The sequence below is a fragment of the Tachyglossus aculeatus genome, chromosome 3 (assembly GCF_015852505.1).
Source record: "Tachyglossus aculeatus isolate mTacAcu1 chromosome 3, mTacAcu1.pri, whole genome shotgun sequence".
NCBI classification, from domain to species: Eukaryota; Metazoa; Chordata; class Mammalia; order Monotremata; family Tachyglossidae; genus Tachyglossus; species Tachyglossus aculeatus.
In genome coordinates, this window is record NC_052068.1 from 11,066,707 (window position 1) to 11,093,819 (window position 27,113).

General features: G+C 48.2%; 1 protein-coding gene across 1 annotated transcript; it reads left to right on the plus strand.

Annotated features, from left to right (window-relative positions):
* ZNF511 (zinc finger protein 511) lies at positions 1–27,066 on the plus strand. The gene is made up of 6 exons (XM_038743956.1): positions 1–117; positions 11,155–11,228; positions 16,673–16,874; positions 18,897–19,021; positions 23,882–24,076; positions 26,577–27,066. Exons 1-6 carry the CDS (start codon positions 1–3, stop codon positions 26,653–26,655), a joined length of 792 nt encoding a protein of 263 aa, XP_038599884.1. The 3' UTR covers positions 26,656–27,066.
* The last annotated feature ends 47 nt before the right edge of the window (positions 27,067–27,113 follow it).

Consider the following 27,113-nt stretch of genomic DNA (forward strand, 5'->3'; position numbering starts at 1 on the left):
ATGTCGGGGCCGCTGCCGCTGCCGGTGGCGGTGGGCTTTGGGGCGGGGGCGCGGACCGGACCCTTCCGCTTCGCGCCGCGACGCCTCCGCTTCCCCCGACACCACCCCATCTTCGAGGTGACAGCGCGCGCGCGCCCGCGGCAGGGAGGGAGGGAGGGAGGGAGGGGAGGGGCACATCCGGGCACCGAGCGCGGCCCCGCTGCTCGCGCAGCAGCGCCGCCTGGTGGGGACGGCCCGGGCCTGCGCCCGCCCGCCCGTCAGTCACTCATCGTCTTCGTCAGTTTGTGGAGCGCTTACTGTGTGCGAAGCGCTGGGCTGGACAGTCACCCATTCACTCATTCATTCATTCGTGTTTATGGAGCGCTGACTGTGTGCGGAGCGCTGGGCTGGACAGTCAGTCAGTCACTCATTCATTCATTCGTGTTTATGGAGCGCTTACTGTGTGCGGAGCGCTGGGCTGGACAGTCAGTCAGTCACTCATTCATTCATTCGTGTTTATGGAGCGCCTACTGTGTGCGGAGCGCTGGGCTGGGCATTCACTCATTCATTCATATTTATGGAGCGCTGACTGTGCGCGGAGCGCTGGGCTGGGCATTCATTCATTCATTCATTCGTATTTTTATAGCGCTGACTGTGTGCGGAGCGCTGGGCTGGGCATTCTCTCATTCATTCATTCATTCGTATTTATGGAGCGCCGACTGTGTGCGAAGCGCTGGGCTGGACAGTCAGTCACTCATTCATTCATTCGTGTTTATGGAGCGCCGACTGTGTGCGGAGCGCTGGGCTGGGCATTCACTCATTCATTCATTCATTTGTATTTATGGAGCGCTGACTGTGTGCGAAGCGCTGGGCTGGGCATTCACTCACTCGTTCATTCATTCATTCATTCGTGTTTATGGAGCGCTTACTATGTGCGGAGCGCTGGGCTGGGCATTCAGTCACTCATTCATTCATTCATTCGTGTTTATGGAGCGCCGACTGTGTGCGGAGCGCTGGGCTGGGCATTCATTCATTCGTGTTTATGGAGCGCCGACTGTGTGCGAAGCGCTGGGCTGGCCATTCACTCACTTGTTCATTCATTCATTCATTCGTGTTTATGGAGCGCTTTCTATGTGCGGAGCGCTGGGCTGGGGATTCAGTCACTCATTCATTCATTCATTCGTGTTTATGGAGCGCCGACTGTGTGCGGAGCGCTGGGCTGGGCATTCACTCACTCATTCATTCATTGATTCGTATTTTTGGAGCGCCGACTGTGTGCGGAGCGCTGGGCTGGGCATTCACTCACTCATTCATTCATTCATTCATTCGTGTTTATGGAGCGCTTACTATGTGCGGAGCGCTGGGCTGGGCATTCATTCATTCATTCATTCATTCATTCGTGTTTATGGAGCGCTTACTATGTGCGGAGCGCTGGGCTGGGCATTCACTCATTCATTCATTCATTCGTATTTTTGGAGCGCCGACTGTGTGCGGAGCGCTGGGCTGGGCATTCACTCATTCATTCATTGATTCGTATTTTTGGAGCGCCGACTGTGTGCGGAGCGCTGGGCTGGGCATTCACTCACTCATTCATTCATTCATTCGTGTTTATGGAGCGCCGACTGTGTGCGGAGCGCTGGGCTGGGCATTCATTCATTCGTGTTTATGGAGCGCCGACTGTGTGCGGAGCGCTGGGCTGGGCCTTCACTCATTCATTCATTCATTCGTACTTTTGGAGCGCTGACTGTGTGCGGAGCGCTGGGCTGGGCATTCACTCATTCATTCATTCATTCGTATTTTTGGAGCTCTGACTGTGCGGAGCACTGGGCTGGGCCTTCACTCACTCATTCATTCATTCATTTGTGTTTATGGAGCGCTGACTGTGTGCGAAGCGCTGGGCTGGCCATTCACTCACTCGTTCATTCATTCATTCATTCGTGTTTATGGAGCGCTTACTATGTGCGGAGCGCTGGGCTGGGCTTTCATTCATTCATTCATTCATTCATTCGTGTTTATGGAGCGCTGACTGTGTGCGGAGCGTTGGGCTGGGCATTCACTCATTCATTCATCCATTCGTGTCTATGGAGCGCTGACTGTGTGCGGAGCGCTGGGCTGGGCCTTCACTCAGTCATTCATTCATTCGTGTTTATGGAGCGCTGACTGTGTGCGAAGCGCTGGGCTGAGCATTCAGTCACTCATTCATTCATTCATGTTTATGGAGCGCTGACTGTGTGCGGAGCGCTGGGCTGGGCCTTCACTCATTCATTCATTCATTTGTGTTTATGGAGCGCTGACTGTGTGCGGAGCGCTGGGCTGGGCATTCACTCATTCATTCATTCATTCGTACTTTTGAAGCGCTGACTGTGCGGAGCGCTGGGCTGGGCATTCACTCACTCGTTCATTCATTCATTCATTCGTGTTAATGGAGCGCTGATTGTGTGCGGAGCGCAGGGCTGGGCATTCACTCACTCATTCATTCATTCGTGTTTATGGAGCGCCGACTGTGTGCGGAGCGCTGGGCTGGGCGTTCATTCATTCATTCGTGCTTATGGGGCGCTGACTGTGCGGAGCGCTGGGCTGGGCATTCACTCACTCATCCATTCATTTATTCGTATTTTTGGAGCGCTGACTGTGTGCAGAGCGCTGGGCTGGACCTTCAATCACTCACTCATTCATTCATGTTTATGGAGCGCCGACTGTGCGGAGCGCTGGGCTGGGCATTCAGGCATTCATTCATTCGTGTTTATGGAGCGCCGACTGTGTGCGGAGCGCTGGGCTGGACAGTCAGTCACTCACTCATTCACTCATTCGTGTTTATGGAGCACTTACTGTGTGCGGAGCGCTGGGCTGGGCATTCACTCATTCATTCATTCATTCATATTTATGGAGCGCTGACTGCGGAGTGCTGGAGTGGTCATTCATTCATTCGTGCTAATGGAGCGCTTACTGTGTGCGGAGCGCTGGGCCTGTCAGTCAGTCACTCATTCATTCATTCGTGTTTCTGGAGCGCTGACTGTGTGCGGAGCGCTGGGCTGGGCATTCACTCACTCATTCATTCATTCATTCGTGTTTGTGGAGCACTTACTGTGTGCGGAGCTCTGGGCCTGTCAGTCACTCATTCATTCATTCGTGTTTATGGAGCGCTGACTGTGTGCGGAGCGCTGGGCTGGGCATTCACTCACTCATTCATTCATTCGTGTTTGTGGAGCACTTACTGTGTGTGGAGCTCTGGGCCTGTCAGTCAGTCACTCATTCATTCATTCGTGTTTATGGAGTGCTGACTGTGTGCGAAGCGCTGGGCTGGGCATTCACTCACTCATTTATTCATTCACTGATTCGTATTTTTGGAGCGCTGACTGTGTGCAGAGCGCTGGGCTGGGCATTCACTCGCTCATTCATTCATTCATTCATTCGTGTTTATGGAGCGCTGACTGTGCGGAGCGCTGGGCTGGGCATTCACTCATTCATTCATTCATATTTATTGAGCGCTGACTGTGTGCGGAGCGCTGGGCTGGGCATTCAGTCATTCATTCATTCGTGTTTATGGAGCGCTGACTGTGTGCGGAGCGCTGGGCTGGGCTTTCACTCACTCATTCATTCATATTTATGGTGCGCTGACTGTGTGCGGAGCGCTGGGCTGGGCATTCAGTCACTAATTCATTCATATTTATGGAGCACCGACTGTGCGGAGCGCTGGGCTAGTCATTCATTCATTCATTCGTGTTTATGGAGCGCTGACTGTGTGCGGAGCACTGGGCTCGGCATTCAGTCACTCATTTATTCATTCATTCATTCGTGTTTGTGGAGCACTTACTGTGTGCGGAGCTCTGGGCCTGTCAGTCAGTCACTCATTCATTCATTCGTGTTTATGGAGCTCTTACTGTGTGCGGAGCGCTGGGCTGGACAGTCAGTCAGTCACTCATTCATTCATTGATTCATATTTATGGAGTGCTGACTGTGTGCGGAGCGCTGGGCTGGGCATTCACTCATTCGTTCATGTTTATGGAGTGCTGACTGTGTGTAGAGCACTGGGCTGGGCATTCACTCACTCAGTCATTTATTCATATTTATGGAGCGCTGACTGTGTGCGGAGCACTGGGCTGGGCATTCATTCACTCATTCATTCCTATTTATGGAGCACTGACTGTGTGCGGAGCCCTGGGCTGGGCATTCACTCATTCATATTTATGGAGTGCTGACTGTGCGGAGCGCTGGGCTGGTCATTCATTCATTCATTCGTGTTTATGGAGCGCTTACTGTTTGCGGAGCGCTGGGCTGGGCATTCATCCATTCATTCATACAGTCGTATTTATGAAGCGCTTACTGTGTGTGGAGCCCTGGACTGGTCATTCAGTCACTCACTCCATTCATTCATTCATTCATGTTTGTGGAGCGCTTACTGTGTGCGGAGCACTGGACTAGTCATTCATTCAGCCAAATTTATTCATTCAATCATATTTATTGAGCACTTACTGGGTGCAGAGCACTGTACTAAGCGCTTGGGAAGTACAAGTTGGCAACATATAGAGATGGTCCCTACCCAACAGCGGGCTCACAGTATTTATGGAGTGTTTACTGTGTGCGGAGCACTGGACTGGTCATTCATCCATTCATTCATTCGTGTTTGTGGAGCACTTACTGAGTGCAGAGCACTGGACTGGTCATTCATTCATTCAGTCGTGTTTGTGGAGCGCTTGCTGAGTGCAGAGCACTGGACTGGTCATTCATTCAATCGTGTTTGTGGAGCGCTTACTGTGTGCAGAGCACTGGACTAGTCATTCATTCATTCCTACTTATTGAGCGCTTACTGTGTGCAGAGCACTGGACTGGTCGGTCATTCATTCATTCAGTCGTGTTTGTGGAGTGCTTACTGTGTGCAGAGCACTGGACTGGTCATTCATTCATTCACATTTATTGAGCGCTTACTGTGTGAAGAGCACTAGACTAGTCATTCATTCATTCCTACTTATTGAGCGCTTACTGTGTGCAGAGCACTGGACTGGTCGGTCATTCATTCATTCAATCGTGTTTGTGGCGTGCTTACTGTGTGCAGAGCACTGGACTGGTCATTCATTCATTCACATTTATTGAGCGCTTACTGTGTGCAGAGCACTGGACTAGTCATTCATTCCTTCATATTAATTGAGCGCTTTCTGCGTGCAGAGCACTGGACTATTCATTCATTCAATCTTATTTATTGAGCGCTTACTGTGTGCAGAGCACTGTACCATTCATTCATTCAGTCAGTCAATCGTGTTTGCCGATCTCTTACTGTGTGCTGCACACTGGACCATTCATTCATTCAGTCAGTTGTATTTATTGAGCACTTAACTGTGTGCAGAGCACTGGACCATTCATTCAGTCGTGTTTATGGAGCGCTTACTGTGTGTAGAGCACTGGACTGTTCATTCATTAATTCATTCAGTCATATTGAGTGCTTACTGTGTGCAGAGGCTGCACTATTCATTCATTCATTTGATTGATTCATTTATTCATTCATTCAATCGTTATTGAATGCTTACTGTGTGTAGAGCCTGTATTGTCCATTCATTCATTAAATCATATATATTGAGCGCTTACCATGTGCAGAGCCTGTACTATTCACTCATTCATTCAATCGTGTTTATTGAGTGCTTACCATGTGCAGATAAATACGATTGATTGATTGATTGATTGATTGATTGCAGAGCTTGTGCTATTCATTCATTCAATCGTGATCATTGAGCGCTTACTGTGCGCAGAGCACTGTACTAAGCGCTTGGGAAGTACAATTCAGCAACATACAGAGACGGTCCCCACCCAACAACGCGCTCACGGTCCATTCTAATCCCGGCTGCGCCACTTGTCTGCTGGGTGACCTTGGGCAAGTCACTTCACTTCTCTGTGCCTCAGTTCCCTCATTTGTAAAATGGGGATAGAGACTGATTATCTTCAGCGTGGCTCAGCGGAAAGAGCCCGGGCTTTGGAGTCAAAGTTTATGGGTTCAAATCCCGGCTCTGCCAATTGTCAGCTGTGTGACTTTGGGCAAGTCACTTCACTTCTCTGGGCCTCAGTGACCTCATCTGTAAAATGGGGATGAAGACTGTGAGCCCCCCCGGGGGACAACCTGATCACCTTGTAACCTCTTCAGTGCTTAGAACAGTGCTTGGCACATTGTAAGCACTTAATAAATACCATCATTATTATTATTATTGTAGTAAGTGCTTAAGAACTACTGTCGTTATTATTATTATAGACAACAGCCCTGGGAGTCAGAAGGTCTTGGGTTCTAATGCCAGCTCTGCCACATGTCTGCTATGTGACCCTGGGCAAGTCACTTCACTTCCCTGGGCTCAGTTTCCTCATCTGGAAAATGGGGGTTGAGACTGTGAGCCCCGTGTGGGACAGGGGCTGTGTCCAACCTGATTTGCTTGTATCCACTCCAGGGCACAGTGCCTGGCACATAGTAAGCGCCTAACAAATACCATAATTATTATCATTATTATTATCCAGTCCAGAGCTCAGTACAGTACTTGGCACACAGTTAGCACTTCACAAATACTATAATTATTATTATTATTGTTATTACTAACTGCGTGGGAGAATGTAGAAAAGCAGCGTGGCTCAGTGGAACGAGCATGGGCTTTGGAGTCAGAGGTCATGGGTTCAAATCCCGGCTCCACCAGTTGTCAGCTGTGTGACTTTGGGCAAGTCACTTAACTTCTCTGTGCCTCAAGGACCTCATCTGGAAAATGGGGATTAAGGCTGTAAGGCCCCCATGGGACAACATGATCACCTTGTAACCTCCCCAGCGCTTAGAACAGTGCTTTGGACGTAGTAAGCGCTTAATAAATGCCATCATTACTGTGACCTAGTGGATAGAGCACAGGCTTGATAGTCCAAAGGACCCAAACTTTGAGCTCCTTGGGGCCTGGGAATGTCACTGTTTATGGTTGTATTGTACTTTCCTAAGCACTTAGTACAGTACTCTGCACACAGCGCGAAATAAATGCGATCAAATTGAGTTCCAGGGCTGTCTCCATCACTTGTTGCCAACTTGTACTTCCAAGCACTTAGTACAGTGCTCTGCACACAGTAAATGCTCAATCAATCAATCAATCAATCAATCGTATTTATTGAGCACTTACTGTGTGCAAAGCACTGTACTAAGTGCTTGGGAAGTACAAGTTGGCAACATATAAATACGATTGATTGATTGATTGATTGTGTGCTCTGTGATCTTGGGCTAGTTACTTCGCTTCTCTGGGCCTCAGTTCCCTCATTTGGAAAATGGCGATTAAGACTGGGTGCCCCAGGTGGGACAGGGACTGGGTCCGACCTGATTAGCTTGTATCTACCCCAGCGTTTAGAACAGTGCTTGGCATGAAAGTAAGCACTTAGCAAATACCACAATTATCATTGTTGATATGATTATATAACAGAGTCAGTAGTTCATTCCCTACCCAGAATGAGCTTACAGTCTAGGAGGCAAACATTAATATAAATAAATTCATTCATTCATTGTCGTATTTATTGAGCGCTTATGGTGTGCAGAGCACACAGTAACGGATATCTACATAAGTAGATAAGTAGATATCCCCAGACTGAGCCCCCCTTCCCCAGACTGAGTCCCCCCTTTTTCCTCTGCTCCTCCTCCCCTCCCCATCTCCCCCAATTCCTCCCTCTGCCTTTCCCCCTTCCCCTCCCCACAGCACTTGTGTATATTTGTACATATCTATTACTCTATTTTATCGATCAATCAATCAATCAGTCGTATTTATTGAGCGCTTACTATGTGCAGAGCACTGTACTAAGCACTTGGGAAGTACAAGCTGGCAACATATAGAGACAGTCCCTACCCAACAGTGGGCTCACAGTCTAGAAGGGGGAGACAGAGAACAAAACCAAACGTACTAACAAAATAAAATAAATAGAATAGATAGGTACAAGTAAAATAAATAAATAGAGTAATAAATATGTACAAACATATATACAGGTGCTGTGGGGAAGGGAAGGAGGTAAGATGGGGGGCATGGAGAGGGGGACGATGTGTATATAGCTATAATTCTGTTTATTCTGATGGTACTGACACCTCTGTGCATGTTTGTTTTGTTGTCCGACTCCCCCTCCTAGACTGTGAGCCCGTTGTTGGGCAGGGATTTTCTCTGTCTGATGCTGAATTGTACTTCCCAAGCGCTTTGTACAGTGCCCTGCACACAGTAAGCGCTCAATAAATACAGTTGAATGAGTGAATAAGTGCTAGGGGCCTGGGGGAGAGGTGAGTAAAGAGTGAAAATCAAAGTGTAAATCCCTCCCTGAGGGAGACACCCCTTAGTAGCTCCCCAGGGAATGCCCCCCCAAGAAAGACACCCCCTAGTAGCTCTCCAGGCCGTGTCCCCCCCCCATGACTCCCCGGGGACAACCCCTCTACTGTGACCCTTCCGGGGATTCCCCCAGGGACTCAGCAGGCCCAGCCCCCCAAAATTGCCACCGGGAGAGGGAATCTCAGAGCTAAATAGTGTCAGAGCTGATTGCTGGGTTTTAGCGGTAGCAGGACTGTTTATTAAACCGTTACCAAGGGCAGCACACTGTACTAAGCGCCGGGTGAGAATCCGCAGGAAGGAAACCAACACGATCCCTGACCCTCAAGGGGCTCGCTGTCTAAAGATACAAAACAGGGGGGAAGGGAGTTGGTATTAGGAGAGATGAAACACAACATCAAAACAACATAAGGGCAGGGATAAACTTACAAAATAAAACCGAAAGGCAATAGGGTAGCGTGACTTGAGGAGCAGAATTTAGGTTCCTCACGGCTTAAGCGTGTCCAAAACTGAACTCTTTTATCTTCCCATCTCCCCCTGCCGTTCCCGTCACTCTGGACAACACCACTATCCTCCCCGTCTCAAGCCCGTAACCTTGGCCTTGTCCTCAACTCATCTCTCTCATTCCTCCCGCATATTCAGTCCGTCACCAAATCCTGGCAGTTTTACCTTCACGACATCGCTAAAATCGGCCCAGACTCCATCTAAACCACTAGCCTGCTTATCCTATCCCGCCTCGACTACTGCATCAGCCTCCTTTCTCCCCCTACTCCAGTCCTTACTTCACTCTGCTGCCCAGATCATTTATCAACAAAAACAAACAGCCCGCATCTTCCCACTCAAGAACCTCCAGTGACTGCCCATCCACCGCCACATCGAAGAGAAACTCCTTACCAGTGGCTTTAAAGTAATAATAATAATAATAATGATGGCATTTGTTAAGCGCTTCCTAGGTGCAAAGTACTGTTCTAAGCGCCGGAGGGAATTCAAGGTGATCAGGTTGTCCCATGTGGGGCTCACAATCTCAATCCCCATTTTTTTTACAGATGAGGTAACTGAGGCACAGAGAAGTTAAGTGGCTTGCCCAAGGTCACACAGCTGACACTTCACCCCCTCCTATCTCACCTCACCAATTTCTTACTACAACCAGTCCGACACACTCCGCTCCTCTAATTCCAACCTTTTCACTATACCTCAGTCTCGTCTGTGTCATCACTGACCCCTCACCCACGTCCTTCGTCTGGCCCGGAACCCCCTTCCCCTTCGTATCCAACAGATGATCACTTTCCCCACCTTTAATAATAATAATAATAATAATGGCATTTGTTAAGCGCTTACTATGTGCAAAGCACTGTTCTAAGCGCTGGGGGGATACAAGGTGATCAGGTTGTCCCACGTGGGGCTCACGGTCTTAATCCCCATTTTACAGATGAGGGAACTGGGGCTCAGAGAAGTTAAGTGACTTGCCCAAGATCACACAGCAGACATGTGGCAGAGCCGGGATTCGAACCCATGACCCCTAACTCCAAAGCCCGCGCTCTTTCCACTGAGTCACGCTGCTTCCCATTAAAGCCTTATTACAGTCACACTCCCTCCAAGAGGTCTTCCTCGATTAATTTCCCCTACTCCCTCTCCCTCTTATGTCACCATTGCACTTGGATTTGTGCCCTTTAGTCACCCCACCTTCAGCCCCACAGCACTTAGGTATATACCCGGGATTTATTTTAACATCTGTCTCCCCGTCAAGGCTGTAAACTTGTACGCAGGGAACAAAGAAGCAGCGTGGCTCAGTGGAAAGAGCACAGGCTTTGGAGTCAGAGGTCATGGGTTCAAATCCCAGCTCTGCCAATTGTCAGCTATGTGACTTTGGCAATTCACTTCTCTGGGCCTCAGTTACCTCATCTGGAAAATGGGGATTATGACTGTGAGCCCCCCGTGGGACAACCCGATCACCTTCTAACCACCCCAGCACTTAGAACAGTGCTTTGCACATAGTAAGTGCTTAATAAATACCATTGTTATTATTATTATTATTATGTCCACCAACTCTCCCAAGTGCTTAATACAGCAATTGCGCCCGGTAAGCACTCACCAAATAAACACGGATTGAGCAAAGACTGATAGATCAGCTGTACTCCAGGATTTGAAAGGGTTTAATGCAAAGAAAGGATTTGCAGTTGTGTGTCAGGTCTCCTGGCAGAACAAGAGGAAATAGATTTTATTTCTAGTAGGAGGGAGTTCGACTCTAAGGAAGAATGAGCTTCCTGGTAAAGACGTTGGACTGTGTGTTCAAGGGAGGAGGTCATGGAATCACCATCCCCAGAGGTTGCTAATGGAAGAGTACACAATAATAATAGTAATAATAATAATAATGGTGGTATTAAGCACTTACTAGGTGCCAAGCACTGTTCTAAGCACTGGGACAGATACAAGGTGATCAGGTTGTCCCACGTGGGGCTCACAGTCTTAATCCCCATTTTACAGATGAGGTCACTGAGGCCCAGAGAAGTCAAGTGCCCAAAGTCACACAGCTGATAAGTAGGGGAGCCGAGATTGGAACCCAGGTCCTCTGATTCCCAGGCCTGTACTTTATCCACTAGACCACGCAGCTTTGGCTTTTGAGTATTGAGTGAGCTGGGATCTCTTGGTGTGAGGGAAGGTGAGAGTTACAGGCTGGGGAAAAAAACCTGAGGTAGGGGATAGAAATGGGAGAGTTGGGAGCGCAGTGAAGTTGGGAGGTGAGCTAGGGAGGAAAGAAGACGGTGAATGGGACAATAGCGGATGAAGACAGCAGATGTGTAAATATGCTTCCTTGCTCCATGCGCTATTTCAGCCATCCTCCTTTCCTGCTGATCTCATTTCTCTCCCCTCCCAGGACGGGGACGTTCAGAGACACCTCTACCTCCAAGATGTCATCACCCAAGTCGGGGAGGTGATCGAAAGACCCAAGTAAGTTCAGCAGGGTGTGTAAGGGTTCGGTTTTCTGCCCTGGGAGGTTGCTGTTCCGTGCCGGCCTCCCCCGGCCCGGGACCCAGCCCAGCCGGACCCAGGGGTCAGGCCGAGGGAATTCCGAAGGAAAACCATCCTCGTCCCGACCTCCGTCCGGACTTTATTCCCCTGTCCGCTGCTACTGCGGCTACAACTGCCCTTTCACGGTAGCGGAGATGGCGAAGTGGCACCGCGTAGAGGCTAGCTAGAGCCCGGGCCTGAGAGTCAGAAGGTCGTGGGTTCTAATCCCAGCTCCGCCACTGGTCTGCGCGGTGTGGCCTTGGGCAAGTCACTTCACTCGTCTGTAAAATGAGGATTAAGACCGAGAGCCCCAGGTGGGACAGGGACTGCGTCCAGCCTGATTTGTATCCACCTCAGTGCTTAGTACAGTGCCTGGCACATAGCGCCACATGTCTGCTGTGTGATCTTGGGCAAGTCACTTAACTTCTCTGGGCCTCAGTTACCTCATCTGTAAAATGGAGAGTAAGACTGTGAGCCCCACGTGGGACAACCTGATAACCCTGTATCCTCCCCAGTGCTTAGAACAGTGCTTTGCACATAGTAAGCGCTTAACAAATGCCGATTATCATTATTAACAAATACCGTTATTATGACAATGATGATGAGAAGCAGAGAAGCAGCGTGGCTCAGTGGAAAGAGCACACGTTCTGGAGTCAGAGGTCATGGGTTCAAATCCTGGCTCCGCCAATTGTCAGCTGTGTGACTTTGGGCAAGTCACTTAACTTCTCTGGGCCTCAGTTCCCTCATCTGTAAAATGGGGATTAAGACTGTGAGCCCTACGTGGGACAATCTGATCACCTTGTATCCCCCCAGAGCTTAGAACAGTGCTTTGCACATAGTAAGCGCTTAACAAATACCATCATTATGATGATGGATTTCAAGAAATAGGTTCCAAAGTCACTCTCCTACCGACCAACCAACCAGTGAGTGACTTCATGTGAAGAGCATCATCATCATATTTTACTTGTACATATTTCTATTCTATTTATTTTGTTAATGATGTACATCTGGCTTTATTTCTATTTATTCTGATGACTTGACACCTGTCCACGTGTTTTGTTTTGTTGTCTGTCTCCCCCTTGTAGACCGTGAGCCCGTTGTTGGGTAGGGACCGTCACCATGTGTTGCCTACTTGTACTTCCCAAGTGCTTAGTACAGTGCTTTGCGCACAGTAAGCGCTCAATAAATACGATTGAATGAATGAATCATCATCATCATCAAGCAGCAGCCTGGAGTTATTCCATCGGGCCACCAGCAGAGAGCCAACTGGCCCATATGTCTGGGAAATAATAATAATAATAATAATAATAATTATAATAATAATAATGTTGGTTTTAAGTGCTTACTATGTGCCAAGCACTGTTCTAAGCTCTGGGGGAGATAGAAGGTAATCAGGTTGTCCCACATGGGGCTCACAGACTTCATCCCCATTTTACAGATGAGGTCACTGAGGCTCAGAGAAGTTAAGTGACTTGCCCAAGGTCACCCAGCTGACAAGTGGCAGAGGCGGCATTAGCACCCACGACCTCTGACTCCCAAGCCCGGGCTCTATCCACAAAGCCATGCTGCTTCTCTGAGCCGTGCCGCTTCTATACAGCACGGCAGTCGCTACAAAATCAAAATGTTGTATTCGGAGTAATAATAGTGATGGTGTTCGTTAAGTGCTTACTGTGTCCCAAGCACTGTTCTAAGCGCTGATAATCAGTCTGGCATATTTACTGAGTGCTTCCTGTGTGCAGAAGACCGCACTAAGCTCTTGGAAGAATACCATATAACAGAAGTATTTATTTGTGCGGAGCACTATCAAGCGTTGGGAAAGAATTCCCGGGTGAGAATTAGGCAGGATTCCTGCTCTCACAAGGGGTTTACAGTCTAAGAATAAGGTGAGAGAGGGGTAATGGGCACATAAGGAGACCCCCCGCCCCCCAAACAAAATCACGGTACCTTAATCTTGTCTGTCTCACTGCCAACTTCTCGCCCATGTCCTTCCTCTGGCCTGGAACACCCTCCCTTTCTATATCCAACAGACAATTACTCTTCCCTCCCCCTTCAAAGCCTTATTGAAGGCACTTCTCCTCCAGGAGGCCCTCCCTGACTAATTTCCACTCCCTTCTGCATCGCCCTATCTTGCTTCCTCTATTCATCCCCTTTCCCAGCCCCAGAGCATTTATGTGCATACCCGTAATTTATTTCTATTAATGTCTGTCTCCCTCTCTAGATTGTAAACTTGCTGTAAGCAAGAAATATGTCTGTTAAATTGTTATATTGTACTCTCCCAAGCGCTTAGTACGGTGCTCTGCCCACAGTAAGTACTCAAGATATATGATTGATTGATTGAAAAATTGACATAAAAGAAGGCAGGGCTAAATAATAATAATAATAATGGCATTTATTGAGCACTTACTATGTGCGAAGTATTGTTCTAAGCGCTGGGGAGGTTACAACGTGCTCAGGTTGGACTGTCTCTATATGTTGCCAACTTGTACTTCCCAAGCGCTTAGTGCAGTGCTCTGCACACAGTAAGCGCTCAATAAATACGATTGATTGATTGATTGGTTGGTTGATTGTCCCATGGGGGGCTCACAGTCTTAATCCCCATTTTCCAGATGAGGTAACTGAGGCCCAGAGAAGTGAAATGACTTGCCCAGAGTTACTTCCCAAGCGCTTAGTGCAGTGCTCTGCACACAGTAAGCGCTCAATAAATACGATTGATTGGTTGATTGGTTGATTGTCCCATGGGGGGCTCACAGTCTTAATCCCCATTTTCCAGATGAGGTGACTGAGGCCCAGAGAAGTGAAGTGACTTGCCCAGAGTCACACAGCTGACAATTGGCAGAGCTGGGATTTGAACCCATGACCCCTGACTCCAAAGCCCGGGCTCTTTCCACTGAGCCATGCTGCTTCTCAGAAATACAAAATAAAGTAGAAGCTGAGGGGTCCTGTGGTTAGGAGAATAGAATTTCAGGGTCCTGGTGGCTTAGCGTCTACCAGAGCTGCCACCTTCCCAGTGTTTCACGTTCTGTGGAGATAATAATAATAACAATAATAATAATAATAATAATAATAATAATAATAATAATAATGGCATTTATTAAGCGCTTACTATGTGCAAAGCACTGATGCCATGCTGCTGCTGCCAACCTTTCTGCCATCCCTGCCAAAATGGAGCAGGGCAGGGTGGGACGACGCGAGCCCCTGGGGAAGGGGCTTGGCCCACTGAGGCACCACCAAGAGGCTTGTGACCATCTGCTTCCATCTTTCCCTCCAAGTTGGAACACTAATATAGGAAGGGGATTGGGAAGAGGGAGAAAGACTCTGAGGAAATCCAAGAGGGGAGTCTTCCTTAGGGAGATTCATTCATTCATTCAGTCGTATTTATTGAGCGCTTACTGCATACAGAGCACTGGACTAAGCACTTTGGAAGTACAAGTCGGCAACATATAGAGACGGGCCCTACCCAACAACGGGCTCACAGTCTAGAAGATCAATCAATCAATCAATCATATTTATTGAGCGCTTACTGTGTGCAGAGCACTGTACTAAGCGCTTGGCAAGTACAAGTTGGCAACATATAGAGACAGTCCCTACCCAACAGTGGGCTCACACTGGGAAAGAATACCTAGTTAGACCTAGGTCCTGGGCTTTCCAACTGAACCAAAGCCCCTCGGGGAAGGAATTCCTTAGTTTGGGACCTTGAAAGGTGTCCCAGATCTTTTCCCTTTTTTTGCCAAATCCCTTCCCTCCCTTTAGGGTGCTTGACACGTAGGGCTGATAGCGAGCGAGCTATCAGTCATATCAGCTATCAGTTATCAGCTATCAGTCAGTCATATTTATTGGGCTGTACTTTATTGGGCTTACTGTGTGCAGAGTACTGCACTAAGCGCTTGGGAGAGTACAACACAACAGTAAACAGACACATTCCCTGCCCACGGTGAGCTTACAGTCTAGAGGGGGAATTTTCCTAGTCCATCTGAATTATTTGGAGGTTCTCCCACGGTGTGGTTTGGCAGTTTGGGAGAGCAATTTATGGTAATGATAATAATAATTGTGGTGTTTGTTACACAGTTACTGTGTGCCAGGCACTGTACTAAAGGCTGGGATAGATACAGGGTAATTGTTGGACACAGTCCCTGGCCCACGTGGGGTTCACAGTCAATCCCCGTTTTCCAGATGAGGTAACTGAGGCACAGAGAAACGAAGCGACTTGTCGAAGATCACACAGCAGACAAGTGGCAGAGCTGGGAGTAGAAGCCAGGTCCTTCCGACCCCTGGGCCCATGCTCCATCCGTTAGGCCACGCTGCTTTTGAGTTCCCGTCGCCCCCGGTCATTTGACCCCGGCTCCCTCTGGGTTCCTTTAGGACGCACCCGAAGGACTCCATTCTAATAGTAATAATGGTATTTGTTAAGCACTTACTATGTGCGAAGCACTGTTCTAAGCACTGGGGGGATACAAGGTGATCAGGTTGTCCCACATGGGGCTCACAGTTTTAGTCCCTATTTTATAGATGAGGGAACTGAGGCCCGGGGAAGTGAAGTGGCTTGCCCAAAGTCACACAGCTGACAAGCGGCGGGGCCGGGATTAGAACCCGTGACCTCTGGCTCCCAAGCCCGGGCTCTTTCCACTGAGCCCTGCTGCTTCTGATGGGGGACGTGGGGAGGAGGAGGAGGAGGGATGTTTGGTTTTGTTCTCTGTCTCCCCCTTTTAGACTGTGAGCCCACTGTTGGGTAGGGACTGTCTCTATATGTTGCCAATTTGTACTTCCCAAGCGCTTAGTACAGTGCTCTGCACATAGTAAGCGCTCAATAAATACGATTGATGATTGATGATGAAAAAAGAGGAGTGGTATTGGAGGGAAAAAGGAGTAGGAGAAAAAGAGGAGGAGAGCCCCTCCTTCCTCTCCCCCTCATCCCCCTCTCCATCCCCCCCCATCTTACCTCCTTCCCTTCCCCACAGCACCTGTATATATGTATAGATGTTTGTACAGATTTATTACTCTATTTATTTATTTTGCTTGTACATATCTATTCTATTTATTTTATTTTGTTAGTATGTTTGGTTTTGTTCTCTGTCTCCCCCTTTTAGACTGTGAGCCCACTGTTGGGTAGGGACCGTCTCTAGATGTTGCCAACTTGTACTTCCCAAGCGCTTAGTCCAGTGCTCGGCACACAGTAAGCGCTCAATAAATACGATTGATTGATTGATTGATTGATTGAGAGGAAAAAAGAGGAGTGGGATTGAAGGGGGAAAGCGGAGGAGCATTCTCCCAGAACCTGTGGATGATCTGATCCCGTGGTTAGATTCCTCTCTCCTCAGGATTGAATTATGCCGTAAGGGAAACAGCAGCAATTCCTGCTCCTTCCCGTTCTGGTGTCTTCCTTCTAGGGTGTCGGAGTTCAGTTGTCCGGCCGCTGGCTGCTGCCAGGTGTTTGACACCTTGGAGGGCTATGAGCATCACTACAACACCCTGCACCGAAATGTCTGCTCCTTCTGCAAACGCTCCTTCCCCTCGGGGCACTTACTGGACACCCACATCCTCGAGTGGCACGACGCCCTCTTCCAGATACTGTCTGAGAAACAGAATATGGTGAGTCTCCGGAAAACATTCAGAAAACTGAGTCGTTCGGCCCAATGGGTGGTATTTATGGAACGCTTTGCGTGTGCGGGGCACCGTACTAAGGACTTGGGCAGAGTTGACAGGCACGTTTCCCTGCCCACGAGGAGCTTATAGTCGAGATTTGCCTTCTCATTCCTGAGAATGGCAACAGGGGTTTTTCAGACTGTGAGCCCACTGTTGGGTACGGACTGTCTCTATATGTTGCCAACTTGTCCTTCCCAAGCGCTTAGTACAGTGCTCTGCACACAGTAAGCGCTCAATAAATACGATTGATGGATTGATTTTTTGTTTTTTGGGGGGCGGGGGGACGTGAGGGAGTTTATGGTATTTGCTATGGGCTAAGTGCCAAGCACTGTACTAAGTGCTGGGGTAGATACGTGTGAATTGGGTTGGACTTGCTTCCTTTTCTCACCCCTCCCTCAGCCCCACAGCAGTTATTCATTCAATCGTATGTATTGAGCGCTTACTGTGTGCAGAGCACGGTACTTATCTACATATCCATACAGAGAGGCAGCGTTGCTCAGTGGAAAGAGCCCGGGCTTTGGAGTCAGAGGTCATGGGTTCAAGTCCCGGCTCTGCCAATTGTCAGCTGTGTGACTTGGGGCAAGTTACTTCACGTCTCTGGGCTTCAGTTCCCTCATCTGTAAAATGGGGATGAAGACTGTGAGCCCCATGTGGGACAACCTGATCACCTTGTATCCCCCCCAGTGCTTAGAACAGTGCTTCGCACATAGTAAGTGCTTAATAAATGCCATCATTATTATTATTACTACAGTCCATAATTCATTTCTGTCAATGTCTGTCTCCCCCTCAAGACTGTAAGCTCTTTGTGGGCAGGGAATGTGTCTACCAACTTTGTTATACTTTCCCAAGTCCTTAATACGTTGCTGTGCACTCAGTAAGTGCTCAATAAATATGATTGCTTACTACAAGCTAATCAGGTTGGACACAATCTCTGTCCCACATGGGGCTCACTGTCTCAATCCCCATTTTACAGGTGAGGTTACTGAGGCCCAGAGAAGTTAAGGGACTAACCCAAGGTCACCCAGTAGAAAAGTGGTGGTGCCGGGATTAGAACCCAGGTCCTCAGACTCCCAGGCCAGTGCTCTAAGCACCAGGCCATTCCGGTTAAAGTATGGGTAGTGACAGGTACTGGAAATTGGATCCCCAAAGATAATAATAATAATAATTGTGGTATTTATTAAGCACTTCCTGTTCACCAGGCATTGTTCTAAGAACTGGGGTGGATACAGGCAAATCAGGTTGGACACAGTCCCTGTCCCAGGTGGGGCTCACAGTCTCAATCCCCATTTTACGGATGAGGGAACTGAGGCCCGGAGAAGTAAAGTGACTTGTCCAAGGGCACACAGCAGACAAATGGTGGAGCTGGGATCTGATATCAAACAGTGATACTTGTATAATAATAATAATAATAATAGCAATAATAATAATAATGCTATTAAGCGCTATGTGCTAAGCACTGTTCTAAGTACTGGGGTAGATACAGGGCAATCAGGTTGTCCCACGTGGGGCTCACACTTTTTCCCCATTTTACAGGTGAGGTAACTGAGGCCCAGAGAAGTTAAGTGACTTGCCCAAGGTCACACAGCAAACAGGTGGCGGAGGTGGGATTAGAACCCACGTCCTCTGATTCCCAAACCCGGGCTCTTGCCACTAAGCCATGCTGCTTTTCTAAGAGAGCGGTGTACTAAGCACTTGGGAGAGTACAGTATATTATTATTATCGTATTTTTTAAGCGCTTACTAAGTGCCAGGCACTGTACTAAGCACTGGAGAAGAGTTGGTAGTCACGTTCCCTGCACACAAAGAACTTGCGTCTTGACCTTTGCGCAGAACGTAGGTAGCAGAACTGGGAATAGAGTGAAGTGTTCCGAAGCGCGTGGATCCACGTTGAAGTGAAATCCTCCCGGTAAGGGGAACCCGTCCCACGAGGAAGTCCTGAGTCCCCGAGCGTGCGCTGTTTCCCTTTCAGTACCAGTGCTTGGTGGCAGGCTGCGCGGAGAAGTTCGAGACGAGTAGAGCCCGAAAGGATCACCTGGTCAAAGTTCACCTCTATCCCTCTGACTTCCGATTCGACAGACCAAAGAAAACCAGAGGGTACGTGTGTCACGCGGCGGGAAAGAACGTGACCACCCAGGCGGTGGGAAACGCAGCTCCGGCTTTTATCAGGCAATCGTGCCGATTGAGCACTTACTATTACTACTACTAGTACTACTACTATTATTATTACTAGTCCGCTCTCTCGTTCACCCCTCACATCTAGTCCGTCACCAAAACCTGCCGGTCTCACCTCCGCAACATCGCCAAGATCCGCCCTTCCCTCTCCATCCAAACCGCTACCTTGCTGGTTCAGTCTCTCTTCCTATCCCGACTGGATTACCGCATCAGCCTCCTCTCTGATCTCCCATCCTCCTGCCTCTCCCCACTTCAGTCTATACTTCACGCATCTGCCCGGATCATCTTTGTGCAGAAACGCTCTGGTCATGTTACTCCCCTCCTCGAAAATCTCCAGTGGCTGCCGGTCAACCTATGCATCAAGCTAAAACTCCTCACTCTCGACTTCAAAGCTCTCCATCCCCTGGCCCCCTCCTACCTCACCTTCCTTCTCTCCTTCTCCAGCGCAGCCCGCACCCTCCGCTCCTCCGCCGCTAATCTCCTCACCGTACCTCGTTCTCGTCTGTCCCGCCATCGACCCCCGGCCCACGTCCTCCCCCTGGCCTGGAATGCCCCCAATCCCTCCGCACATCCGCCAAGCTAGCTCTCTTCCTCCCTTCAAAGCCCTACTGAGAGCTCACCTCCTCCAGGAGGCCTTCCCAGACTGAGCCCCCTTTTTCCTCTCCTCCTCCCCATCCCCCCGCCCTACCTCCTTCCCCTCCCCACAGCACCTGTATATATGTTTGTACAGATTTATTTATTTAATTTACTTGTACATACTTACTATTCTATTTATTTTGTTAATGATGTGTATCTAGCTTTATTTTTATTTATTCTGCTGACTTGACACCTGTCCACATGTTTTGTTGTCTGTCTTCCCCTTCTAGACTGTGAGCCCGCTGTTGGGTAGGGACCGTCTCTATATGTTGCCAACTTGTACTTCCCAAGCGCTTAGTACAGTGCTCTGCACACAGTAAGTGCTCAATAAATATGATTGAATGAATGACTACTATGTGCAGAACGCTGTACTAAGTGTTTAGGAGAGGACAATGAAAGGCTTAGTACAGTGCTCTACACATAGTAAGCGCTCAATAGATACGATTCAATGAATGAACAATGTAACACACACATTCCGTGCCCACAATGAGCGTACCATCTTTTGCCTCTCACTAACAGCACGAAATGTTTTAAAACCCAAGGAAGAATGCAAATCGGACATTTTATTTCAGCATATTTCGGCATAGTCTCTCTCGTTGGCTTTAAAGCACTGTCAGCTCGCCCCACCCTACCTCATCTCAGTGATCTCCTGCTACAGCCCAGCCCGCACCCGCCGCTCCTCCAGCGCCCCAATCTCGTCTGCCTTATTGCCGACTCAATCAATCGAATAAGATTGATTGATTGATTGACCCCTTGCCCACATCCTCCGCTAGCATGGAACTCCCCTCCATTTAGGCCAAACCACCTCTCTCTCCACCTTCAAAGCATTACGAAGGGCACATCTCCTCCAGGAGGCCTTCCCCCACTAAGCCCTATTTTCCCCAGCTCGCTCTCCTTTCTACGTCATCTGTGCTCTTCAGTCTGTGCCCTTTGGACACTTGATATTAATAATAATAATAATAATAATGATGATGATGATGGCATTTGTTAAGCGCTTACTATGTGCAAAGCACTGTTCTAAGCGCTGGGGAGGTTACAAGATGATCAGATTGTCCCACGGGGGGCTCACAGTCTTAATCCCCATTTTACAGATGGGGGAACTGAGGCCCAGAGAAGTGACTTGCCCAAAGTCACACAGCTGACAAGTGGCGGAGTCAGAATTAGAACCCGTGACCTCTGGCTCCCAAGCCCGGGATCTTTCCACTGAGCCACGCTGATATTCTCTCCGCCCCGTCTAACCCCACAGCACTTGTGTATGTATCGTTATACATACATCCCGGCTCCGCCAACTGTCAGCTGTGTGACTTTGGGCAAGTCACTTCACTTCTCTGGGCCTCAGTTTCTTCATCTGTAAAATGGGGATTAAGACTGTGAGCCCCCCGTGGGACAACCTGATCACCTTGTAACCTCCTCAGCGCTTAGAACAGTGCTTTGCACATAGTAAGCGCTTAATAAATGCCATTATTATTATTATTATTATTATATATCATCAGTTACTTGTTTATTCATATAAATGTCTTTCTTCCGCCTCTAAACTGTAAGCTCATTACGGGCAGGGAATGTCTCTGTTAATTTGGCTGTAGCGTACTCTCCCAAGTGCTCTGCACATAGCACTCAGTAAATAAATACTGTTGATTGGTGTTGTGTATTTCCACCTCATTGTAAGTGGGTATGGCAGATCTGAAGAAAATGATTGTCATTATTATTATCATTACTAATATTAATGGTATGTATTAAGGACTTTCTAAGAGCCAAGGCTAGGTGTCGGATGGCAAGATTAAACACGGTCCCTATCCCACACAGGTCTCCCCGTCTAGGAGGGAGAGCAGGGCTTTTATCCCCATTGTACAGATGAGGAGAAGACTGATGCCCAGAGAGGTTAAGTGACCTGCCCCAGGTCACCCAGCATGTCAGGGGCCGAGCTGGGACTAAAACTTGGCTCTCCTAACGCCCAATCCTGTGCTCTTTCCACTCAACTCAAGTGGTGACAGACTCCAGTCGTCACTTTCTCTAGTTGGGGCTTCTGGTCTGGTCTTCGAAAGGAGGAGTGAGTTGAAATCCCACTTCAGAGACTCTTCATTCATTCATTCATTCATTCATTCATTCAATCGTATTTATTGAGCGCTTACCGGGTGCAGAGCACTGTACTAAGCACTTGGGAAGTGCAAGTCGGCAACATGGAGAGACGGTCCCGCATTCATTCATTCATTCAATCGTATTTATTGAGCGCTTACTGTGTGCAGAGCACTGTACTAAGTGCTTGGGAAGTACGAGTCAGCAGCATATAGAGACAGTCCCTCATTCATTCATTGATTCAATCACATTTATTGAGCACTTACCGTGTGCAGAGCACTGTACTAAGCGCTTGGAAAGTACAAGTTGGCAACATATAGAGACGGTCCCTCATTCATTCATTCATTCAGTCGTACTTATTGAGCGCTTACCATGTGCATAGCACTGTACTAAGCACTTGGAAAGTACAAGTTGGCAACATATAGAGACGGTCCCCCATTCATTCATTCATTCAATCGTATTTATTGAGCGCTAACTGTGTGCAGAGCACCATACTAAGTGCTTCGGAAGTCCAAGTTGGCAACATATAGAGACGGTCCCTACCCAGCAGTGGGCTCACAGTCTAGAAGGGGGAGATGGACGACAAAACAACACGTTAACAAAATAAAATAAATAGAATAAATATGTACAGGTAAAATAAATAGAGTAATAAATATGTACAAACATATATACAGGCTCACAGGAATGGCAGCAAGGTCATGGGTTCTAATCTCTGCTCTTCCCCTTGTCTGCTGTGTGACCTTGGGCAAGTCACTTCACTTTTCTGGGCCTCAGTTCCCTCATCTGTAAAATGGGGATTGAGGCTGTGAACCCCACATTGGACAGGGACTATGTCCAATTCGATTTACTTGTGTCCACCCCAGTGCTTAGTATATATAGCGCCTGGCAGATAGGGCTTACCATTATCATTATTATTATTATAATTATTATTATTTTCATTATTGTTATTATTATTATTTTCCCTCCCTGCCACTACCCTTACAGAACCTCTCCTCCCAGCCCTCTAGCCGCCAGAAGTTTAGATGGTGCCATTAGAAATGATCATAAATAGTAACGATAATGATAATTATGGTACTCGTTAAGCACTTACTATGTGTCAAGCACTGTTCTAAGTGCTGCGGTAAATTCAGGATCTTCAGGCAGAGTCCCTGTCCCACATGGGACTGACGGCGTAAGCGGGAGGGAGAACAAGTATTGAGTCCTCATTCTATAGATGAGGAAACTGAGGCACATAGAAGTTAAGCAGCTTGCCCAAGGTCACCCAACAGGCAAGCGGCGGAGCCGAGATTAGAACCCAGGTTCCCGATTCGCACACCCAGGCTCTTTCCAGTAGTCTGTGGTATTTCTATTCATTCATTTATTCATTCAATTGTATTTATTGAGTGCTTACTGTGTGCAGAGCACTGTACTAAGCGCTTGGGAAGTACAAGTTGGCAACATATAGAGACGGTCCCTACCCAACAGTGGGCTCACAGTCTAGAAGGGGGAGACAGAGAACAAAACCAAACATATTAACAAAATAAAATAGAGAAATTTTTAGAGAAATATTTCTCTGCCTCTCTAAATTCTTTAAGTTTCCCTTCATCCTGCACCCCTCCTTGAGACTCTCCCCTATGACGATGATGATTACGGTATTTGTAAGCGCTTGCTTTGTGCCAGGCACTGTCCTAAGCGCTGGGGTGGGTACAAGTAAATCACGTTGGACACAGTCCCTGTCCCACGTGGGGCTCACAGTCTCAGTCCCCATTTTACGGGTGAGGTAACCGAGGAGTGAAGTGACTTGCCCAGGGTCCCACAGCAGACAAGGAGCGGAGCCGGAATTAGAACCCAGGTCCTCCTGATGCCCGGGCTCTATCCCAGCTGCTTCCCTGTCGGTTTCTGCGCGAGTCTACTATCAATCAATCAATCAATCAATCGTATTTATTGAGCGCTTACGATGTGCAGAGCACTGTGCCAAGCGCTTGGGAAGGACAAATCGGCAACATAATCTAGTCTACCAGATTGTGGAGACGGAGCCCACTTGATTGCGGCTGTAGATTGGGTCTTCAGCTCATCGGCCGTTGCTTTCTCCAGCCAAATGAAGCAGAGCCCAGCCGGCGGGAAGAATGAGGTCCCGGCCATGTCAGTAGAGGCGGCGGGAGGTCCCGAAGAGCCTTCGGGCGCGGATGCCATGGAAGTGTGCCCCGGTGAAGGTGGGCAGGGTGCCCCCGCCATGGAGGAGAGCCCCACACCAACCGCCCTCCCTGAGAAGCCAGCCTACAGCTCCCGGTAGGTAGTAGGTTGGTAGGTGCCTGCCTCCTCTCCCTTCTTTCAGCAAAGGCTTCATCCCCAGCCAGGCCGGCGGCTTCTAACGCCTTCCGAAACGGGGTTATTGCTTAAGAGCGGCCGGGGGTACTGTGAGGGCACTAAAGTCACACCGGTGGGCAAGCATAAGCTTGTGGGCCTGTGTGCACGCACATCAATCAATCGTATTTATTGAGCACTTACTGTGTGCAGAGCACTGTACTAAGCGCTTGGGAAGTACAAGTCGGCAACACATAGAGACAATCCCTACCCAACAGCGGGCTCGCACACAGCCGACCAATGTCCTCCCCCTGGCCTGGAATGCCCTCCCTCTGCCCATCCGCCAAGCTAGCTCTCTTCCTCCCTTCAAGGCCCTACTGAGAGCTCACCTCCTCCAGGAGGCCTTCCCAGACTGAGCCCCCTCCTTCCTCTCCCCCTCCTCCCCCTCTCCATCTCCCCCACCTTACCTCCTTCCCTTCCCCACAGCAGCTGTATATATGTATATATGTTTGTATGTATTTATTACTCTATGTTACCTGTATATATGTATATATGTTTGTACATATTTATTACTCTATTTATTTTACTTGTACATATCTATTCTATTTATTTTATTTTGTTAGTATGTTTGGTTTTGTTCTCTGTCTCCCCCTTTTAGACTGTGAGCCCACTGTTGGGTAGGGACTGTCTCTAGATGTTGCCAATTTGTACTTCCCAAGCGCTTAGTACAGTGCTCTGTACATAGTAAGCGCTCAGTAAATACGATTGATTGATTGTACATATCTATTCTAGTTATTTTATTTTGTTAATATGTTTGGTTTCATTCTCTGTCTCCCCCTTCTAGACTGTGAGCCCACTGTTGGGTAGGGACCATCTCTATATGTTGCCAGCTTGTGCTTCCCAAGCACTTAGTACAGTGCTCTGCACACAGAGCACTCAATAAATACTATTGATTGAGATGCACGTGTGATTTTATGCTGGTAGTCTAAATTATGATCGCTGTTCTTGTTGCAAAGGGAACTGGGGCACTGATACCAGTTGGCCCTTCGGTGAGTTAGAAAAACCCATCCGGAACAGGCGTCGATAAGTGGTTTTAGAGATTTGAAAGCTTAAAGAACTAGTTTTTTCATTTTCCAAAGCAAATCAGTGTCATTGGTGTGTATTGAGCACTTGCTGTGTGCAGAACACTGTACTAAACACTGGGGAGAGTAGAAGCAGCGTGGCTCAGTGGAAAGAGCACAAGCTTGGGAGCCAGAGGTCACGGGTTCTAATTCCGGCTCCGCCGCTTGTCAGCTGTGTGGCTTTGGGCAAGTCACTTAACTTCTCTGTGCCTCAGCAACCTCATCTGGAAAATGGGGATTAAAACTGTGAGCCCCATGTGGGACAACCTGATCACCTTGTATCCCCCACAGTGCTTAGAACAGTGCTTCACACATAGTAAGCACTTAAAAATACCATCATTATTATTATTATTAGAACACAACAGACCACAAGCACAGCCCAATCTAATTGACGTGGAGTCTAAACAGACAATTGAACATTCATTGATTCATTCAGTCGTATTTATTGAGTGCTTAGTGTGTGCAGAGCACTGTACTAAGCGCGTGGGAAGTACAAGTTGGCCGCAAGTTGAACATGCAACCCAAACTCAGGACAAGAGTCGTGGGGATTACAAACCAAGTTGTGCATGGCTTAGTGGCAAGAGCCCAGGTTTGGGGGTCAGAGGTCATGGGTTCTAATCCCAGCTCCGCCGCTTGTCAGCTCTGTGACCTTGGGCAAGTCACTTCACTTCTCTGGGCCTCAGTTACCTCATCTGGAAAATAGGGATGAAGACTGTGAGCCACGTGTGGGCCAACCTGATCACCTTATATCTCCCCCAGTGCTTAGAACAGTGCTTGGCACATATTAAGCGCTTAACAGATGCCAACATTATCATCAATCGTATTTATTGAGTGCTTACTGTGTGCAGAGCACTGTACTAAGCGCTTGGGAAGTACAAGTTGGCAACACATAAAGACAGTCCCTACCCAACAGTGGGCTCACAGTCTAAAAGGGGGAGACAGAGAACAAAGCCAAACATATTAACAAAATAAAATAAATAGAATAGATATGTACCAGTAAAATAAATAAATAAATAGAGTAATAAATATGTACAAACATATATACATATATACAGGTGCTGTGGGGAAGGGAAGGAGGTAAGATGGGGGGGATGGAGAGGGGGATGAGGGGGAGAGGAAGGAAGGGGCTCAGTCTGGGAAGGCCTCCTGGAGGAGGTGAGCTCTCAGTAGGGCCTTATTATTATTACCTCCTTTGTGAATTCAGGAGAGCTTTGGCTGTGGTGTTCGTTATGTCCAATATCTCTCTCTCTCTTTCTCTCTCTCATCCACGTCTACCCAGGTTCCTGCCCGGGTTCAGGTCGGATCTAGACGTAGGAAGAGCCCGGAAGTTAAAATTAATTGTCAAAATATATTCTTCATTCTAGAATCCCTACCACAATTTGTTTCGGTCAAGGTGCCACCCGAGGATTTAAAAGCACAAAGAAAAGAAACAAGCGGCCGTAAGGACCCATCGGCAAGAGGGGTGACTGAAAAAGGCCACGGTCGGAAGCCGTGTGGGGTGGGTCACCCTCCATCCGCAGAAGATTCAACACGGAGCCGTTCAGATCTTTTTTAAGAAGGGCCGACCACCTCCGAGTGGAGTCGGACTCGCTTTCAGCTGGCCGAGACTTGAGGTCTCCGCTTGGGTTTCTGGATTTACAGAGGATGAAAGCCAAGGAAAAATGAAGCAGGGGAGGGACGTTGTCAGTTTAACTTATTGCAGTGCCACGAACGTGGATCTTTCCTATACTGTTATTTACGTACAAAGGAAAAGCTGCGGGTAAAATTGGCTAAAAGCGAAATACCGGTCACAGTCAACATAAGGTTTTTTTTATTTTTTAATGTAAAATAAATATTCCAAATAGCAGTTTCCAACAGGCCACGGCCGGTGGTTTTGAACCTGAGTGTGGTTTTTCTGGTCT

Excerpts from the sequence above, each read along its gene's own strand:
- ZNF511 (XM_038743956.1), top strand. The coding sequence starts at position 1 with ATGTCGGGGCCGCTGCCGCTGCCGGTGGCGGTGGGCTTTGGGGCGGGG. Across the intron at positions 16,875-18,896 it reads TGTCTGAGAAACAGAATATG|TACCAGTGCTTGGTGGCAGG; the intron begins GTGAGTCTCCGG and ends TTTCCCTTTCAG. Across the intron at positions 24,077-26,576 it reads AAGCCAGCCTACAGCTCCCG|AATCCCTACCACAATTTGTT; the intron begins GTAGGTAGTAGG and ends TCTTCATTCTAG.